Source organism: Sapajus apella, unplaced genomic scaffold (genome assembly GCF_009761245.1).
Source record: "Sapajus apella isolate SASKATOON/1434 unplaced genomic scaffold, GSC_monkey_1.0 scaffold1, whole genome shotgun sequence".
In the NCBI taxonomy this organism is placed as follows: domain Eukaryota; kingdom Metazoa; phylum Chordata; class Mammalia; order Primates; family Cebidae; genus Sapajus; species Sapajus apella.
Window position 1 is genome coordinate 31,816,417 of NW_022436941.1, and position 14,287 is coordinate 31,830,703.

The 14,287-nt window shown below is 33.3% G+C and overlaps 1 protein-coding gene across 7 annotated transcripts in view; it reads right to left on the minus strand.

Annotated features, from left to right (window-relative positions):
* Positions 1 to 14,287, minus strand: part of FER (FER tyrosine kinase) — a 484,379-nt gene that overhangs the window by 371,348 nt on the left and 98,744 nt on the right. For all 7 annotated transcript variants that reach the window (XR_004267831.1, XM_032274891.1, XM_032274885.1 and 4 more), the window contains 2 exons: positions 6,486 to 6,659; positions 3,774 to 3,873 (listed from right to left, as the gene is read on the minus strand). Coding sequence is in view for 6 of the 7 variants with exons in the window: in XM_032274891.1 (XP_032130782.1) it covers positions 3,774 to 3,873; positions 6,486 to 6,659 (274 nt within the window). In the remaining variant the exon portion in view is untranslated. The remainder of the gene's footprint in view (positions 1 to 3,773; positions 3,874 to 6,485; positions 6,660 to 14,287) is intronic.

Sequence of the window (14,287 nt, forward strand, 5' to 3'; positions counted from 1 at the left end):
AAAAAAAGGTTGAAAAATAAAATGAGAGGCTCCTTGGTGGGGCTGAGAGTAGATGTTTTTTCAATCTGTGTAAATTAAAGTCAGTCCCGATAAAGAATGTGATTAACTACTTTTAGAAAATGGCATGGGGTTGGGGTAGGAGGCATTTCTCAGTGGCTTCTTCCTGCTTCCTGCTCTACCCATTCTTTTTCCCACTGGATATTTACAGGTACTTTCCATTCCCTTCTCCTCACTCAGAGCAGCCTTCAGGCACTTGACTAGCCTAACTCCTCACATCTGCTCTTTATATCTGGACCAACTTGGTCCCTTTTAACTATTGACTTGACAATCACCTAGGATCCCTTTAATTTTTGGCTCATCTCACACTATTTCCTTCACCTGATTTGTGGGAGCGACAATCCTTCACCCATGCTTTGTTCTTCTTGGTCACCTCTTCTTACTGATTCTGAAAGAACATTTAGAGGCATTTGCATTTTTATTAAATCTATTAGAGGTGATTTTCTGTCTATAAGAAGCACTGACATGGTCCATGAACAGCTATGGGTAGGTATGTGTTTGGTAGTGATGGTAACAGCGACTGGGGGAATCCTTTACCACCTTTTGTACTTCTTTGTGTCAAAGGGTCTTTGCTTCTAAAGTAAATGTTTGTTCAGGGAATGAAAAAAAAACACCTCTAAGTTATTAACTTCAGCTCAATAGGCTAAAATTATTTTGGTTGTCCTCAGCATGCATTATAAATTAACAATCACTAGACTAATGTTCAAATTAGTCCAGGTCAATTTAAGACAAAATGCAATATACATTTGCTCCCTCAATATAGCACACAGCAATGCACATCATGTTTAAGGTCTATTATTTTTAAAAAATTTAAATGATGCTAAATTCATACTGCAAATGAATGTAACATTTTACATTATACTAAACATAAACTAGCGTTCCTTTGTATATAAATTTTAACATTCAAAATTTAAAATATTAGTTTAATTTATACAGCAGGGGTCAGGAGTTTGGAGTTTCAGCATTAACTCAGACTTCCCGCTGGTTTACTACTACTACTGCTGAACTCCCAGCTGTATGAACTGAGCCGTTGAATCCAAATCCATTTCTCGATCAAATATAGAATTTATCTTACTATAGGAATTATTTCCAGGCCTAGTTTCCCCAAGGCCTTGTCTTCTCCAATTGGATGCTCTATGTTAGACTGGTATTGTAAATACTTTTCCTAAGACCTTCCAATGTCTAAAGTAATGACTCTGGATCTGGGTGGCTACTGTAAGCACCCCACAGACTCTGGGGTCCATTCCAAAAGTCTGCTAATCTGGCCCATGTAGGTGAACTAAGGTTCTGACATAAAGCCTATATATGCTGGAAAAATTTGCCATTACAACTCAACATCCTCGTAAAGAGTAAATAACTCCATAAAACAACTCCTGTTTCCATAAAAACAGAAACAGTTTGAAACATAATTTTCAAAAATAAAATTTTATACTTTTTCATTTAAATATGAGTACAAACATAGTTTTAATTATAAAAGAAAAATGTACCTATCTTTCATGTGTGAAGTGAACATATAAATGCACTTATTTTTAAAATAACTATATATTCTGTAGGATTTAATGTGAGAAATCAAATTCTTGAAATAAGTAAAATACTATCACGAATACCTTTAGAAAGACAAATAAGCGTGTATAATTTTTTTAAAAATTCAAATACTTCTTAAAATTTGTTAGAAGTAGGGCCTTCAGATTCTCTTGTTGCCTTCCAACTATGACTACAATGCTAAATGGTGTTTCATCTGAATCAGAAGTAAAAAAGAATAATGATAATATTTTCTAATATAAGCATTAGGTACAAGAATTATTTAAAACTTTGACATCAGTATTAGATTTTACTTTAAAAAAAAAGATATCATTAAAAACAGATCTCAAAGACTTGAGAGTAATTACATATTTCTTTTTCTTATTAATAATTCTCCAACAGACACAAACCTAGTGTGAAATACACAGCATAGGTGGATTACAATACCGTTTCTGTGGGTGAAGTTAGATACAGTATTTGCAATGTAATTTAATTAACTTGAGAATGCTAGCCAGGCATGAAGCAATGAACTTTATAAAATTAACTATTTTGCCAGATAAAGAAGTAATGTTTAATGTACAAAGTTATTTTTAAACTATTCTTGATGATTTACCAAGGGATCTCTTGTGAAAAAGCTAAATTTTGAAAGAGAATGAGAATTGAAGTCCTCAAGTAATTAAGTCAGACTGTAAGCTCCTTGAATGCCTGGCAAATATTGTTTTGAAGCTCAGTAGCTTAAAAATAGCAAGTCCCCAGTAAATATTTCTTGGTTATCTAAGGCACTCCTAAAATAACAAAGGAATAATAATTAGCTATCGAAAGTTTGAAAATCTACAAAATAATCACACAATGTTGGAACTTAAATCCAAGATTATCTGACTCTAAAGTCTGTGCTCTTTCCACTGTCATTTATTTCTTTGCTTCACTGAAGTAATTTAGATAATTTAAAGATAAAAGCTTTCAAAAGATATATCTACATAATCTCAAAGTCTTGGCTGAGTTACATGACACATAAGTAAGGCAACTGTGAACATGCATACAGCTTCCCTAGTAAATTGTGGGGAGCAGGGGGAAAAGGAGACACAAAGTACATGTTGGGGGTAAGACAGGGAGAAGGAAGAGAGAGAAGGGGGAGAAACAGGGAGACCAAGGGAGAGAAAGGAAGCTGGGAGGAAGAAGATAAGGAAGAGAGGAAAAGGAGAGAGAAAGGAAGGAGAAAAGAAAGAACTGCATTTAAATCAGTATCACCGCCAGTGTCCTGGGAATAACAACAATATTTTTATTATGCAAGATATAGCCAAAGAGAGGAGCTGTTTACTTCATTTACTATGACAAAATAGCAAGAGAATATTTAACAAATAAACAAAGAGAAAATGTATTAATAAAAGAGAAAGGTAAATTTAAGAACCAAAGGAAAATAGAGACTCTAATAAAGGCTGTATTTAGCTAGGGAGAAAATTAACAAAACAAAAAGAAAATTCCTTCAACTTTGATAAAGAAAAAATATATAAATAGGAACAGTTTAGGTACATTTAAACATAAGGAACATATTGCCCAATTATAGCAACAGCCAAAGAAGTTTCTATTCATAAACTATGCTTCATCTTTACTGAAATCTAACATTTAAAAATTTAGATACAAAATCACCTAAGTACTTAATAAGAAACTATGACAATAAATCTGTTTGAAACATAAATAATATGCTTCTCTTTCCATTTATTTTTAAGACTTCTTACGAAAATTTTAGGACAATATAGACACAAAGTTGAGCTTTTATAAAAAGAACATAATGCTATAAAATGATGTTGTGGTTTTAATGACTTTTAAATAATACATGTAAAGAAGAAGATTTTAAAGTTTCTAATAAATATACCCCTATTTTTCTTATTTAAGCACTCTGTAATTAAGTAAATATGGTGAAAGAGAGAAAAGTTTTTAACATTCTTTCAATTCTATTACACATGCTACATAATTCCATTTAGTATGAACAATTCAAACATACTTTGAGTCATTTAAAGCAATGAAAAATTAATAAGACTTACTACACAGTTTGACAATTAGCCTATCTTGGCCTATTTTGAGTTTTTTATATGTGAAATGCTCTAAATGGAATCATTCCACTACTTACAAAGATAACTTTCTAATAGGAAGAATAAAAATCACCTTAGTAAACAATTTTAATAATTTTGCCTTACCTTTAGCTAAAGCTTCTTTATATTTCTCTTTGGCAGAATTCATTTCTTTTATTAATTGTCTATAGCTGGATTTTAATTTCTCCAATTCTGTTTTTGTAACCTGTCAAAGAAACAAAAAGTAGAAATTTTTTTTAATGTTTATATTTAAATTGTTCAATGAGAACACAGGGAGGGGAACATCACACACTGGGGCCTATTGGGGAGTGGGGAGCTAGGGGAGGGATAGCATTAGGAGAAATACCTAATGTAGATGTTAGGTTGATGGGTGCAGCAAACCACCATGGCACATGTATACCTATGAAACAAACCTGCACATTCTGCACATGTACCCCAGAACTTAAAGTATAATAAAAAATAAATTAAATTGTTCAAGAACTTAAGTTCCAAAACAATAACTGATGTGTATTTTACTACTTACAGATCAGAGTTGCTCTTTAATATGTAATTATAGAAAATAAACTGCAAACATGTTTTAAAAATCATTACTAAATTCAATACCATATGAAAACAAATAAATTTATTAAAAAGAATAGCAAATCAGGCCAGGTACAATGGCCAGGTAATCCCAGCACTTTGGGAGGCAGAAACAGGTGTATCACTTGAGACCAGTTCAGGACCAGCCTGGCCAACACAGTGAAACCCTGTTTCTACTAAAAACACAAAAAATAAGCCGGGCCGTGGCAGTGCACACCTATAATCCCAGCTGCTCGGGAGGATGAAACACAAGAATTGCTTGAACCCAGGAGGCAAAGGTTGCAGTGAGCCAAGATCATGCCACTGAACTCCAGCATGGCTGAAACCTGTCTCAAAAAAAAAAGTAAACAAAGGATACCACTGCCATTATCTAAAATTTTTTTTTAATTAACTTGGTGTGTGCAGAAATAGTTTCTGTAATTAAAAAATTTAAGATATTTATTATTTCTATGGAACAATGAAGCAAATGCAATTTAAGGAAAAAATATGTGTCTCAGATCTTGTCTACACTCTTCAAATTTGCCATTTGAGAAGATTAAAAAAGAGGAAGCATCAAAGCCTTGCAAAAGGGGTCATCAGGAACTTGCAAGATAACGTAAGGGCCCTTTTTAAAGAAATTATGTATCACCAATGTTCTTGATGACACAGATAATGACACTGTGTGGATAAACAAAAATAACTGCAATATACATATAAATGGGTTCAAATCATTCTCCATTCAAGAAAAAACTCACTGGTTAACTTTGTAAAACTATTAGGTAAAAGGCTGACAGATATAAAACTTTTTTTTTTTTTTTGAGACAGAGTCTCACTCTGTTGCCCAGGCTGTTGGGCAGTGGCATAATCTCAGCTCATTGCAACCTCTGTCTCCAGTGGACAAGCAATTCTCGTGTCTCAGCCTCCTGAGTAGCTGGGATTATAGACGTGCACCACCACACCTGGCTAATTTTTGTATTTTTAGTAGAGACAGGGTTTTCACTGTGTTGGCCAGGCTGGTCTTGAACTCCTGACCTCGGGTGATCAATCTGCCTACCTTGACATCCCAAAATTCTGGGATTACAGGCATGATCCACCACACAGAGCCAGAAAACTTTTTAAATAGATTGATCAGGTTGACAACACTGGAACCAATTAGTCAAGATTCACATAATAAAAAGATAAACCGACATTATAAACCACAAGAAGTGTATACCACCATCTGTGATGTATTCTTGCCCAAGATAAACAGCCAGAATCTTATCAAGCCTCTAGGTCTAAATTCCAAATTACAGAAAAAAGTAAAGATGAAGGAATATGTGAGAAATCACATCATCAGATGCTAACAGAAAAACTCAAAATGCAGGAAATTCAATTATATAGAATAAATTATCCAGTTTCTTTCTTCCACAAATAAATGACATTTTATTAAAAACTGGGCAGGAAAGAGAACATATTTTTTTAATTGTCATTCAAAAGCAATGTATAGATGGCATTTGGATCCTGATTCAACTCAACTAACTATAAAAAAAATTTAAACAATAACTATTTCAACACAGAATAATCAATAACATGAAGGAATTATTATTAGGTGAATTAATGATAATATAGTTACATTTTTAACAAGAAAACTTATTTTAGCTATCCATTCTAAAATATTTATGGATAAAATGATATCTGAGGATCTCTTTAAAATGATCCATTTTTTTTTTAAATGAGTGGGAGTATAGAAAAAACAGCGACTATTTAGGTGATGGGTAGGTGGCAGTTCATTTTACTACTCTCTCTTCTTTTACACATTTACAAATTTCTATAATAAAAATAATTTGAAAAAAGTTACGCAGAAGAGACAGAATGAATGTAAGCAAAATTAGGGATATGTAAATTTAAGAATACCAAAGTAATTTTGCCTATTATTTTCTTTTTCATTTACGCAGAGTAGTAGATAAGACAAATTTATTTTTAAAAGACTAAAAGAATTATTTCAGTAAATAAAAACTAAAAATCCTAAGTGATAAGAAAGCTATGTGTCATAGTTTAATCGGCAGCCTCTTTTTTCTTTCTTCCTTAGGAGTATATACAGTAACAGTGTATCCTATAACCAATGCTTTACATTCAATAAAAATATTACTTTTAGAGACCACAAACCTATTTCTTGTTGGGAAATGACAAATAAATAATTTTTAAAGTCAAATAAGATAAAATGGCTCAATGAATTTGAAAAACAATTTAAAGAAAGAACTTCAATATGGAAAAACAAACCTTGATCATCTCTGCCTCTATCTGCTGATGAACACCTATGTAACTTTTCTTCACCTGCTGCTTGTCCTTAATCATCATGGTGAGCCTGTGTAAGGGTCCAGAGTTCAAGTCCTCTGCATGTGTCTTCATTATCCTACTAAGTTGTTCTGTCTGCTGAATCATAAGAAGCCAAGACTTACCAAAAAAAAAAAAAAAAAGAGAGAGAGAGAAAAGAAAGAAAATTAACATTTACATTAAAGGTTTTCATTTGGCTGGGCTTTAAGAGTTCAAAACTTTAAATATTTGGTTTTATATAAATTATTACATTAATATAATAGGTTTCTGACAACTGTGCAAAGATCTATGAATGGTTCATATTTAACATCTTCAACTTCAACTACAAATGCTTCAAAATTCTATAATCAGAGACCACACAGAAAACTAAGAAAAAGATTAGAGGACTCTTAAGCGTCCACATTTGCAGTCTTCATTTTATCACTTCTCATTTGTTTTCCAACACTGAAATATTGCTCTGCCACACCATTCCAATGCCCCACTATGGTCTCCAGTTCCTAATGGTCAAATGCAACAGACATTTTCCCGTCTTCATCTTAACCTGCCTCTCTGTGAAATCTGATCCTGCTGACTCAACTTCATACTGAAACTGTCTTCTGTGAAGGCTTGCTTAGCTTCTTATTTTCATATATCTTGGCTTGTTTTCCTCCCTTTCTAAAATTTCCTTTTCCGTCTTTGGTACCTATTCTCTTGTTGCCTGTGTGAATACTGGTATTCTATGGATTTCTATCTATAGCTCCATTCTTTCCTTAACAAATACCTTTATATTTCAATAGTTATTCTAGCACAATACACTAAAGGGCACAACACACAGCCTCAACAGCAAAAGGCATGTAATTGTAGGTTTGGGATCAGTGGCCATTTGGAGACTGATAGAAGAACAAATCATTTACTAGTTAGACTTCCTGACATATATGCTTTAAAAAAAAAAAAAAGTAACAAAGAAATGCTTTTCACTATAGGTATTTAATATTCTATTCAGAAACAATATTAAAGACCCAGGATAGGTTGGGTCCAAAAGATATTTTCTAAGTGGACAAGGTTTAGTTTCCAATATTGACAATAGTAATTTTCCACTATTTCTACAATTATTTTTGACCTGTGAAGGAACAGAATTATCTTTCTGTTAATATTCCAGTGTAATAATCAAAAACCAAAATTCATAAGAATCTAAAGCAAAATTATAGCCTAAAGAAAGCAAATTCTTAGTTACAATACACACTTGCCAGGATCTGACTTGTCAATCTCGTTTTTTATATACTGTATTATATGTTTTTTAAAAATAACAATCTTTGAGAACACTTATTTTAGAGAGGGGACTCATTTTTAGTTGTGAAATGATATCATCAACATGGAACATATGTGTGGCCTATAAACCCATCATATTTACTTTTAAATATGAAAATATAATCACTAACACGCTCTTAACACCAAAGCAATTTAAAATATAGTCCTTATTTTAAAACCTAAAATTTAACAAAGATGTAAACAATATAAAACTATACAAACCTGGATTAAAGATATAAACTAAATAGCTATAATATATGTAGCTTTGCCTTTTTCATGTAGTATTTTCACTTCAAACTATGCAGTATTGAAAAAACATTCTATGGCATGAGCAGAATGTTAACACTACAAAAAAACAGAAAGTAAGAGGAGTCAGTGTTCGTGTTCTACCTTCAGAAAATAAATATTCTTTAAGTGCTTTGTGGAAATAACTTTCTGTAATTCTTTGTAGGAGTCCTTGCAGCCTAGAGGAGAAGCTTTCTTGGAAGCCAAAAACCACACAGTTATGTCAGATTGCCCTCCTCTCCCAGAAAGGCACATCCCAACCTGCCTAAAAGCCCTGTTCACTGTAGTCACTACAGGAAGTCTAAGGTCTCAATGCATATATTGCCACTCTGTCAACCCCATATTGCCCTCAGTATCTCCTAATCCAACTCAAACCACTATCTATAGAACACTGTATCGTCAAGAACTCTTGCTCTGTAATTAGAAAACTCTTCATACCTCTTATCAGAACTTTCAATTTATCTTCCAGCTTTAACAAAAGCCTGGCTCTGTCTCACTCCCAATACCCCAATGCTGCTAATAAACATTCTTTGTGTTTCTGTAGTAGTCCCTGCTCTTTTCAATCTCAGGACACCCTCATCCATGAACAATTCATCAGCAAGTCTTTCAGATACTGTCTCAAAAGTCAATTACAAATCCATCACTTCTCTCCATCTCCACTGCCACTCCTTTGAAGGTTATGATCCTCTCTGACTTAAGACTATTAATACCTCCCCGAAATGGTGTACTCTCATGCTCCTTTCCAATCCATTCTCTTTAAAATAGCAATAATAATGATAAAATTAAAATTAAAATTTGATATAACTGACTTCCTTAAAACACTACATTGACTGTCCTTTTCATTTAAAGAAAAATCCAAACTCCCTTCTTTTATCTTCTTTTATGTTGAGATGGAGTCTTGCTCTGTCACCCAGGCTGGAGTGCAGTGGCACGATCTCCACTCACTACAACCTCCATCTCCCGGGTTCAAGTGATTCTCATGTCTCAGCCTCCCAAGTAGCTGGGACTACAGGTGTGAGCCACTACACTTGGCTAATTTTTGTATTTTTAGTAGAGACGGGGTTTTGCCATGTTGCCCAGGCTTGTCTCAAACTCCTGGCCTCAAGTGATCCACCACCTACCTCAGCCTCCAAAAGTTCTAGGATTGTAGGCATGAGCCACTGCACCCAGCCCAAACTCCTAAGATTTATAAAGTCTCCCATTATCTGTTCTCTAATCTATGCTTCCAACTTCATGTTTTGCCGTTCTCTACCAAGCTAAATAAATGCTAGAAATATTCTTTCTTCAGTTTGCTGAACATATCAAGCTCTAATCTCTTTCTGAAAGTTTTCTCTTCTAAGTGGAAGCTCTTCCACACCTTCACCTGGCAAGACCCATCTCTTCCTTTAGTAATCCGCTAAATCTCCTGTAAGTCTAATCATTGCTATTCCGTCTTACTCTTTCTCTGCATTTAAAACAATTATTTATCTGTATGTATACTTGGTGGTTTGTTTTTTTTATAATGTCTCCTCAACCAAAATGAAGGCAGTACCATGTTTAATATTTTGAGTATTTACTGTGATATTTGAGATAAGAGGGAGGGAAAGAAGGAAGAAGTAGGAAAAAAGATTTTAAAAAAGGAAAGATGATTGCAGAATAAAACCATGAATTAAACATATGCCATAAAAGTGGCTTAAAAAAATTTTTTGAGACAGGGTCTCACCCTGTCACCCAGGCTGGAGTAGAATGGAACGATCATGGCTCATTGCAGCTTCGTCCTCCCCGGCTTAAGTGATTCTCCCACTTCAGCTTTCCAAGGAGCTGTGACTACAGGCATGCACCACTAGGTTCAGATAATTATTCTGATGTTTAGTAGAGACAAGGTCTCACTATGTTGCCCAGGCTGATGTTGAACTCCTGAGCTCAAATGATCTTCCCTCCTCAGACTTCGAAAGTGATGGGATTATGGGTGTAAGCCACCATGCCCAGGCAAAAAAATTTTTAACATGGAATTAGATAATATACTGTGATAGTGAAGAAAAAATAAACATCTACCTTCAACTGAAAAAATAACAGAAATAGCAGAGCAGCATGTAATACAAATGAAACACTAACCTAAAAGGAATAGTTAAAAGTCATACACCAAAAAAATGTTTGAATGATCTAATTCCTTGAATTAGCTGGGTAGATGGGATATTTGTTAAAAGAGAGAACAGTAAAATCTTAACAGATGCTTAACAAAGAAACAAAAGTAAAGATACATTTCAATATTTGCAATAAAACTGGAATAGCACTTTGCAGATATAGATAGCTCTTTGGTTACAGCATAGCAATGATCAGGGCATAGATAAATTGTTATTTAGGATAATTTGTGGAAGATAATTCTTTTTCTTTTTTTAAAAAAAGAGAGACAGGGTCTCGCCATGTTGCACAGGCTGGCCTGAAACTCCTGGCCTCAAGCGAGCCTCCTGCCAGTCTCCCAAAGTGCTAAGATTATAGGCATAAACTACTGCACCCAGCTGCAAGCTAATTCTTTGTAATTTACGAAACAAAACATTGTCAGCCACTTGAAGACATTAAAATTGCTTCATTATACAGAAACCTGCTTGCTAGCAGTGTTACTTAAAATTGAATTTTACCAGTAGTAACTCACTGATGCTAAAAGTTATAGACAGGTTAAAAAAATATTAAAAAGTAAAAATATCTGAATTTTAATTTTAGAAAAATTTAATCATAGGCAAAGAACAATAATACAATCAGAAAAACAACACTATTAAAATTTGCAAAACAGAATATAAGTATCATCATTATTGAAAGAAGAACTACAAAACATTAAAGTTATAATAATTTAATTTTAGACTAGACAAAAACCCCACAGGATAAAAAAAATCAAGAATGAGAGACCGATGGAAAGACATTTAGGTAACTTTTCAAATAGAAGAATCAGAAGATAGCTTTAGTTCTGAAGTTTGTATATCAAGAAGTACAAACTTGAGTTTATAGTTTTTAAGTTTCAAAAGTTAACAAACTGAAGGTTTTAAGTAAGCAGACTATTTATACCTTCTGAATTATCAAAAGTGCTTTTTAAAGAAAGTTAACACTATCCATTTTTTCTTTTAAAAAGGAACAAAAAATGAATAACAATTGAAAATAAGTACAGAATAAAAATGAGGCCAGGAACAGTGGCTCCTATCTGTAGTCCCAGTGTTTGGGGAGGTCAGGGTGGGAGGCCAGGAGCCTCGGGACTAGCCTGGCCAATGTAGCAAGACCGTGTCTCTACAAAAAAAACTTTTTAACCAAAAATTTGAAAACTATGTTTTTAAATTTAAACATTAGCTGGATATGGTGGCTTGTTTCTGTAGTCCTAGCTACCCAGGAGGCTGAGGTTGGAAGATTCCCTTTAGCCCAGGAGTTCAAGGTCACAGTGAGCTATGGCTGTGCCACTGCACTCCAGCCTGAATGACAGAGCGAGAGCCTGTCTTGGGAAAAAAAGATACTAACTCTGTCTGTTAAATATTATATGAAAATGGGATAAACACCTATGAAAAAGAAAACATCAAATCAGAGAGGGTACAAAACTTCAGTATATGCAATACATATGAAACAGAAGTAAAATAACACACAGCACAACAACAAAAAGACAAGTGAAAACATGCCAGAAAAATATGAACAACAAGACACTGTAGTCACTATATTCAAATTATAAATATAAAGTAGAATTCTAGGCACAAAATATAAAACAAAGAAGAGCTTACTTAATTAGAGAAAAGGAAATAAATTCTCTAAAATTAAGTCTAAGAAAAGAGAAATAACATAGTTTATAATAACTTATGAGAACTTTGACAGAAAAATACTAAAGAATGGAAGAAATGGGTACTAATTTTTCTTCTTTTGAAGAGAAATATAAATTGCCAAAACTGACACTTCAAGATATAGGGTACAGATTATTTCATTGCTCACAGTTAGAATCCCAGCCCTTTATCTGTGCTCTCCCTTGCTAATTACCTTCTGATTAGGAGTGAGAAATAGGAAGAAGGCTGGCACACATTCATTCTTGTACTCTCTCTCCCTCTCCTGTTTCCTTTTAGCTCTTCCAAAATTTTTGAACATTTTCTAGAAATTAAACCCTGTCTATTGAACTACATGACATAGGTTCTACTTTCCTGTTTGAATCCAAACTTTTACAAGTACAAAATTCAAAGAGACCAACAGCCATGGAGTCCATGGCTGTCATAAACCAATTATCAATAACATACCTCTAAAGAAGTGCAAAGCTCAAATGTTTTGCTATTGAATAATATCTAACTTACTTGAATTAGTAAACTTTGGTGCTACTTAAATTGTCTCTAAGAATTGAGAATGGAAAAAAAAAGTTTCTAAAACCACCTTAACATTGAGAAACCGAGGCAGAACCCTGTGGAATCCCTGAGTTGAGGACACAGAGCTGGGAGTCTGCAAAGAACAAGGGACTATGAAATAAAAACAAATACAACCTGACAAAACTGAAACATGAATAAACAGAAATTCTGACTAGACCAAAACAAGTAGGAAGACTGAATCAGTAATCAAGCGCTTTTCATGAAAAAACCCAGACCCTTGTTTGACTCATTAGTAATTCTATAAAACATTTAAGGAAGAATTAACATCAATTCCTTTCAAACTATTCTAGAAAACTGAAAAGGAGGGAACATTTTCAAATTCATTCTATGAGGCCAGTATTACTCTGACAGCAAAGCCAGACAAAGATACTACATGAAACAAAAACTGTCCAGGTGCAGTGGCTCATGCCTGTAATCCCAGCACTTTGGTAGGTTGAGGCAGGAGGACCATTTGAGCCCAGGAGTTCAAGACCAGCCTGGGTAATAAAGGGAGACACCATCTCTACAAAAAATAAAAATAAATTGGAAAAAAAAAAGAAAAATTACAAGCCAATATCCCTGATGAACATAGATATAAAAATCCTCAATAAAATTCTAGCGACAAAACTGTACACATATTAAAAGGATCATATACCATGACCAAGTGAGCAAGTGGGATTTATCCCTGGGATGCAAGGATGGTTCAACATACACGAATCAATAAATTTGACACATCACATTAACAAAATAATGAATAACTTTATATGATCATGCAATATATGCACAAAGAGTATGACAAAATTCAACGTTTCATGATTAAAAACTCTCAAAGAATCAAGTATAGAATCAATGTAGCTCAACATAATAAAGGATAGATATGACAAGCTGACAGCTAACATTATACTCAATGGTAAAAAACTAAAAGGTTTCCTCTAAAATCAGGAAAAAGAAAAGGATGCTCACTCTCAAATTCTATTCAATGTCATATTAAAAGTCCTAGCCAAAGTAATTAGGCAATAAAAAGAAATTTTAAAAATCCAAATCAGAAAAAAAGAAAAGAAAATCATGACTTTCTGCAACAGACAGGATCCTATATGTAGAAAACTCTGGCTATCCAATTAAAAAAAGAAAAGACTAGAATTAATAAGTGAATTCTATAAAGTTGTAGGATTAAAAAAAAAAAAAAATCAGTAAAATTTTTTTGCTTTTTTCTTTTTTAAAAATGTATTTCTTTTCCTGGTGGAAGTATAAAAACAATCAGTAACATTTCTATACAGTAACAACAAACTATCCAAAAAAGAATTTTTTAAAAATCCCATATTAGCATCAAAAATAATACAATACATAGGAACAAATTTAACTAAGGAAGTGAAAGATCTTTGCACTGAAAACTATAAGATATTGATGAAAGAAGTTGAAAAAAGCACAAATAAATGGAAAAAATGCTTATGTTCATGAATTGAAAGAATTATCATTAAAATATGCAAAGCAATCTACAGACTGAAGGCAATTCCTATCAAAATTCCTAATTAAAATTCCAATGGTAAAAAAAATGCTATTAGAATTAACAAATAGAAAAAAAAAAAAAATCCTAAACTTCTTACAGAGTCATAAAATACCCTGAAAGCTAAAGCAATTTTTACAAAGAACAAAGCTGGAGGCACCATACTTCCACATTCCAAACTATATTTACAAAGTTATATTAATCAAAATAGGATGATACTAGCATAAAAACAGATATATGGCCAATGGAAGAATAGAGAGAGCCCAGAAATAAGCCCACACATATACAATCAACTTATCTTTGACAAGGGCACTAAGAACAGACAATAGAAAAAG